We start from the raw sequence: 7,074 nt of genomic DNA, 5'->3' as shown, positions 1-7,074 counted from the left end.
GGGCATCGGCTGTGGCTGGCCCCTACTGGACTGTTGATAACACATGCATGCTCTGTACAGTTCTCTAACAGAGACTACGCTACATGCAGGCTTGCAGTTTTCCTGGAGAGCTCTCTGCCTCTTGCAACGAACTGTAAGTATAACCGCCAGAAGGAGTGGGGGGGGATTAGTACTGGAACTGTTTAATTTAGCTTGGTGACAAGTTTGGGGATCCTCCCATGCAGCTTCTTTGGTGCTGCAATAAGCAAAAATATTTGTTTTTGCATCATGCAACCAGTGATCTCACATCCAAATTAACCAACAGATTCATTATGTCTTAAGAGCAGCACCAAATTGGAGAGATGGTTTTGCATTTGGGAAATGCATGAAAGAAAACCTGGAAAGCAGGAAGAAATTGGGAGTTTGCAATGTCTTTGTTAAAAGCAGGATGGGGGCGTGGAGAAGAGAGGAAGGCAGCAGTGGAAAAGAGCACTTCAACGAAACCTTGCTATCACTTTTTCTGGTATCATAGAAAGAAATCTGATAGATTTCTAACAGCACAATCTTATATGTGTTTACTCAGATGTAAGCCCATTAAGAACAACGGTGCTTACTCTGAATGCATCTTAAACAAATTTGTGTTTGTTTGTTTGTTAATGTCATAATGTCAGGACATTTACTTTAACCACATGGAATCAAACAGAAATGAATGCAGCTCCTCTGTTGAATGTAGACAGGGGTGGCTTTTCTTCTTAAGAATTCCAAGTTTTTAGTCCTTCTCTGTCTTAAACCAAAGATGCAGAGGAGTTTTGCTTACTACCAAAATCCAGCACCATTGATATAACTGCATAACAGCTATTGGGTATCCCAGGGGATGCTGTTTGGAACACAAAATACCAGGTTGGGACACATGCATAACAAACATAACAAGTGTCTGCTTTGTCCAGAGGGTATGTACTGGAGGCATTACCCACTGCTGAGGGTCACACAGTGAGTTAGGAAGAATTTTATGCCAGTGAAAGTTTGAGAATTCACTTGCAATTAGCTATCACTGCCCATATTTATCTGCTCAGTGTGTGTCCACAGCTGACCTATATCTCTCTCCTCTATAGGACTTTGGGAATGTAGAGGGCCCCTCACCTAAGATTCTATCACAGATGCTTTTGCATGATAAATGTCAACAGCTCCCCTGACTTCAGGAAATGAGGCTCCCCCAAACCCTTCCGCTCACCCTTCTCTTCCTGAGCTGCCTGGAAGGCACTACCGGCAGGAAGAGCAAAAGAGAGCAGCGAAAAAGTGAAGCCTGCTTCCTCCCCATGGGCACAGTCCGGACAGTTCTCCACCCGTGACAAACACCTGTGCAGTTGGCAGGTGATCTCTGGCGAAGAAGCCACCGAACTCCTGCTCAGCTGCCACCAGCCTGGAGAGGATGGTGGGAAGAGGCAGCAATGCGTCTACCGGGGCCAGCCAGAGCTATGCGCTGCCTACAGCTCCAAAGGCCGCCAGTTCTGGAAGCAGATCCTGGGCAAAACTCCGCAAGAAGCAGCACCCATGCCAGGACAGCAGCTCGCTCAAATCCCGGCTTTGCAGTAGCAAGAAGGGGACTTCTGAAGCGCAGCTACACCTGGTGCCCACCGCTCCCGGCACTGACGCCCCGGGGGCCTCTGAGGGGACTGCTAAAGGTAGATCCAGGGGAAAGGCCGTGCCAAGGATGCGCCAGCCTCGCAAGAAGCCACCTCAGGTGCCCAGGAACAGGGCGATCAGCAGCCCAGCCAAGGCGGAGGCCCCAGTCAAGCGAAACAAAGAGGGGAAGAGGAAAGGAAGCCTTGGCTCCTCAGCGGCCCCAACCCAGCCCCCCAGCAGGCAACCTACATCGGTCACAGGAGGCACTGAGCAGCCCACAGAGCTCAATGCAGGCGTGGTCGAGGCCTACTGCGAAGAGAAGTGGCATTCGCTATGTAACTTCTTTGTGAATTTCTGGAACGGCTGAACCTTGAGAATTGGGAGAAGGGTGGGGCACAGGGTGGGGGGAGGGTTAAAGGCAAGGGGGGATAAAGGCAGAGTGTACAGCAGACAGCCTAGGTAGAGATAGTGTTGGAAGGAATGAAGGCAAATGTGGTGTTTTGGGACGAGGGCAAAATGGAGGCAGGGGTGAATAGGGTCAAGTGGGATGGGATGTTTTTGAGCGCCAACAGAGCGTGGGTGAAGATTTGGGGCTGTGAGGAAGGGGAGGCAGGATGCGGCGGTTGTGCTTTTATGGGATGTATAACTTACTCATTCCTACTAATCCTGCAGCAGCTGCTAACCAAGAGGCGAGGGTGTGCACTAGAAAAAGGTAGGTTAAGTTGAAAGACATATTGTTCCTTCCATGCTAGATGTGCTCCAGCTGTTAAGTAAACTGTCCTGTTGCTCCAGGCAGTTTCTTCCCTACCCACAATCAAGTAGCTAATTCTCAGTTTGCCATGTCTAAAAATAATCGCAAGAATAGATGCTATTGGGCGTAATTATTATGTTAATGATAATAATAAATGAAATTATTTTACAGCAACCTGTACTTGTGTTTCATTACACAGTGTAAAAAAATCTCTGCTATCAATATCTATGCTATCACATTTTACAAACTTTTATTTTATATATATTTTTAGTGTGTTTGTACCATCCAACCAAGATGAAATGCAAGGCAGCATAGCATACATGAAGGTTCGAGGCAGCCTTTCATCCAGCCACTAACCAGACCAAAACAGCTTAGCTTCAGTAAAGTGGGTGCATGATTTGCCCTCATGCCCTAGGAAGCATTAGCATATAAGGGAGGTTTGCTGAGCAGTCAAGTTATTAGCTCCCTACATCTTCACAGGACTTTCCTCAGTCCTGGGCAAACTGTATTGCACCCCCCAGTTTAAAACCCACTGTTCTTGCCTTCCATCTTAATGAATCTAGCCATTGATGCAGAGTGACTTGGTTGAATTTATGTACCACCCTATTGTCAAATGCTTGAAATAGCTAAGAGTCAGTATTTATGAGCCAATAGAAGTGTCACCGTCATAAGCTATTGCTTTCTGCATTCCACCTCACTCGCACTGTGGAGCCTCTGAGAAGTACTGAAGGAGACCTTCGTTCTGTTAGGTAGGGTATGTTTTTTTCTCCCACTCTCAGTCAGATTCTTCTTCTTCCAACAAACATAATCGGTCAAAATGTTCTTGACGCACATAGTTTGTATCACAGTTGCTGGGACTTATGCTTAGAGCCATGGCAGCAATTTTATCAACAGACTGTTCTAACTTTTATCAGAGCTCTTGCCTACTTCACAATAGCCCATTTCACACTGGTTACATACAGCACAATAGTTTTGCTTATCATTCAATATATAATATAGGACATATTTCCCACAGTCTATCCAAAGAATGTCAGTTTCTCTCAAGGGAAGCCTTGCAATAACATTTTAAACCTTGCCTTTAAAAAGCTTCTATCCAGTGGCAAATTCCAAGAGAGATCAAGCTTGCAGAATTTGCTTTCAATATTAAGGTTTGGGACTGTTCTGTACGTGCAGCTCCAGCACATGGTCAACTTTCCCTGAGACTACAGCACTGAACATTGCAAGCCGGGAGCTACCTAAAAACTCCCCCTGTTTTGATTGGGAGAATGGTGCTTGCATTTACACATATGTGCCAATTTTTCCTTTTCACCTAAGCAGATGCTGAAGAACAAATATGAGGATGATAAACGGGAAGATGTATTGCTTTCTATAATAAAAGAACAATTGGGAAAATCTTGGAGGGTAAGAATGTTGATCTTTGTTCTAAAAGCCTTGAAAGGAGACTTATATTTGCCTTCTTCTACCTGAGGAATTTTAAGGAAAAAAAATCTAAGGAGCTTATGTTCCAATGAGAGACAAATACATAAAATTAAGAAAAAATAGCAATAATGAAAAAATAAGGTAATCAGAGAGGTGTTTGTTTTTTTAATGAGCTTGACATAACAAATAGGACTTTTTATCTTGGCAGTTTCCACAACATATAAAAGTAGCGGGCCCTTGAGACAAGAAGGGTCCAACTTCACAATCAGGTGATCAGTTTTGATTTTTCAGAAGTGATACAGAAGTGGATAGCATCCAAGCTTGAATAATATGTGCTACGCCAGAGATTTTCAACCTTTTTGAGTCCTTGACCAACTACATCCTTTCTGCGGCACCCCTGTGCGGATCAGAAGTCCAGTTATGTCACCCCTTCCCTGCAGTGCTGGCAGCCTCTCACCCCACCCTTGTGGAGGATCCCCTCAACCTCTCTTCTCCCCTCTTGAGAGTCCACTGGGCAGCCACAGCTGCCGCCTCTGGTCTCTAAGCTGCTCCCCCGCCCCAAAGAGAGGTGCCTCCTCACATTGCGCCACAGGGCCCTGGGAAGCACCCCCTGGCCAGCCCCAGAGGCACCATTTGCCTGGGGAGCTTGTAGGCAGGAATGCTGCAACAAACAGCTGTGCAAGCCTTTGGGAGGCAGAGATAGAGATACGAGAGGGCATCAGAGGAGGGAGGGAGGGAGGGAAGGAAAGAGAGGAATAGAGGCGAGTGTTGCCCGCAGCACCCCTGACTATTGTTCAAGGCACCCCAGGGTGCCATGGCACACTGGTTGAAAACCACTGCCCTAAGCATTTCACCTAGCACATTGTATTTCATGGAAAGTAACACATTCCAGTACTGCGGAAATACTTGTGCCTGTACATAATCTTAAATGCTGAAGAATGAAGACGCTTGGGGGCTTCTGTGGAACAGAAACTATTCCAGCTTCACAGTACTACCACCACAGGCTGTACCCATGTGGGCACCCAGAGAAAAGCTCAAAATAGCTAAAACTTTAGAAACTTTCACAAGGAACCAGCCGCAGGCATGTATAAACTTATGCAAATGACTGCAGGAAGCTGTTGCTAGGTAACCTGGGCCTCCACATGAATAGTGAAGGATAACTGGGGCCAGTTTGCAGTTTGACGGTTGCAAACCCCAGAGATAGCTGGTCACATGACACTGTTTAGGCAGCACCCCCCCTCCCCAAATCTTTGATCTATTTGTTCTTTTGTTCTTGGGAGCAAGAAGCACAATGGGAATGATTGGGCCCAAGGCCCCACACTGGGTGCTGAGGCACCAAAATGTTTGAATCAGAAAAGAGGATGGTGAAGAAGTTGCTGGAGCAGCAGTGAAAGAGAGAGAGAGAGAGAGAGAGAGAGAGAGAGAGAGACGATGAGAGAGAGAGAGAGAGAGAGCGAGAGAGAGAGAGAGCGAGGAGAGAGGAGAGGGGAGGAGAGGAGAGAAGAGAGAGAGAGAGAGAGAGATGCTCATGGAAGAAGAAGCTTTTTTCACCTAAGGGAATTTATAGCTCTCATTTAAGTTCTCTTCAGGCTTTTAAACACCTCAACATTTTTCATCTTCTCCACCTCAAAAGGCTGCCTTTAGTAATTACTGTTTCGGGAGCTCTGACAATGAAATGAGTTACATGAAATTAAGTGCCATTGTTTCCCCTGCAATGTGGATATTCTTACTTACATGGTTTTCCCTTACTAAAAGCTCATGCACAAAAGAGGAGGAGGATGAGACATGGGGCTGTGGTTTTTTGCAGGAGTCGCGTAACCAAATATAACATGTTTGGACCAAAGATATTACTCAGGCTCACTATGGAAGCCCTTTAGATGAAAGAAACAATTTGAAAACTTGCCTTTAGTTATGTAGAGAAGAACATTAGTTAAAATGATAGCTTAAGTATGCCTTGATTACCAGAGTTAATTGACCTGGTTTGAAAAGTTTTTCTTTTCTTTCTTTCTTTTTTTACAAGCATGTTAAATGACCTGTGGTTTTGGAGAAAGATGCGGGAAAAAAATCCAACCAACCCTTAAAAAGAAAAAGACCTTGACATTTGATCATTGATATATTTTCTTTCTCGCCTCTTGTAGTAAATAAATTTGGTCTGAAGTGCAATAGTCCAAATTCATTTATACCAGTCTGACACAGATGGTACTGCCTGGACAAAATTGTAGAAAAGTGGAACTAGTTCATTTCATATTTGAAAATTAAACTTTAACTATAATGTTCATGCATATAATTTATTTAAATAATCATTTGCATAGAGATATTACTGTACAAAGAAAACTAAATTATATGTGTGTGTCTGTGTGTATATATATATATATAAACCAAAAGAAACCCAAGCCCTAATACAAAAGCAGACCAGAAAGCTGAATTTTTAAATGCTACAAGAGATTGCCTTCTCATTTAACTTTGCTCTCTATTGCTCTGCGGCTGCTTTTCTGAAACACAGAACAGTGGGTGAGGTTGGGGGGGGGAGTATAAAACAATAGGCATTTCCATGGCAGGCTTTCCTTACTGAAACAAGTTACTTCATTCACTTTGGATTTCTAAGGATTTTACCGGGTATGTTAAACACCACCAAGGCTTTTCAGCTGGAAATGCTAGAGGCTGGAACTAATTCTCTTGCCCCCTACAAACGTTTCATTATTGAAAAGAATCTTCAAAGCAAGATCCTGTATAAAATATTAAACAGCTTTGGAAATAATTTGGTGTCTTAGAGCTTAGCCATTCCCCACCCACCCACCCCGCTCTACGTGCCTTACTTGGTGAAAACACAGCACTGTACATCCCAAGCTACCCTCAGTTCAGGGCCAATGTTTCGTTCTTATTGCTCTCAAGTGTTCACAAGGTTAATTATGCCTGTACCTTTGTGGGGAAGAGGGAGAGAGGGGCAGGAGAGAGAAGGGGGCCACCCTTAACTCAGCCCACTTTCCTGAATAGAGGAAGTGGCGTGATGGCAATGGCGTGATTTTACTCATCAAGAGCCAGCCTTCCCACAGAACAAGACCCTCCCCTCCTGGAATGCACCAAGGCCCTTGTTGCAAGCACATTACATTCCACTTCGCTCACATACAGTTTTCAATGCGACAAAGGCCATGAGAATTTCCCAGGGCTGCAAAAAACTCTGAGGGGAAAGGACAAATGCCACGTCAACCACAATAGCTGCGTAGTACCTTAGAAGGGAACATTATTCATGTCAATGCTCTCTATTCAGCAACATTTCTCACTGTACGTTCTGTACCGGGGTA

The 7,074-nt window shown here is 44.7% G+C and overlaps 1 protein-coding gene across 1 annotated transcript; it reads left to right on the top strand.

The window, feature by feature from the left end:
- FGFBP3 (fibroblast growth factor binding protein 3) lies at nt 1-2,456 on the top strand. Its single transcript, XM_033149247.1, is given in 4 exon segments — nt 1-133; nt 1,092-1,256; nt 1,258-1,506; nt 1,508-2,456. Coding segments are annotated over 3 exon segments (786 nt in total). The 5' UTR covers nt 1-133; nt 1,092-1,181; the 3' UTR covers nt 1,970-2,456.
- Nucleotides 2,457-7,074: the final 4,618 nt, after the last annotated feature.

This window comes from Lacerta agilis, chromosome 5 (assembly GCF_009819535.1).
Source record: "Lacerta agilis isolate rLacAgi1 chromosome 5, rLacAgi1.pri, whole genome shotgun sequence".
Classification (NCBI taxonomy): domain Eukaryota; kingdom Metazoa; phylum Chordata; class Lepidosauria; order Squamata; family Lacertidae; genus Lacerta; species Lacerta agilis.
This window is presented reverse-complemented; position numbering and strand designations above follow the sequence as displayed.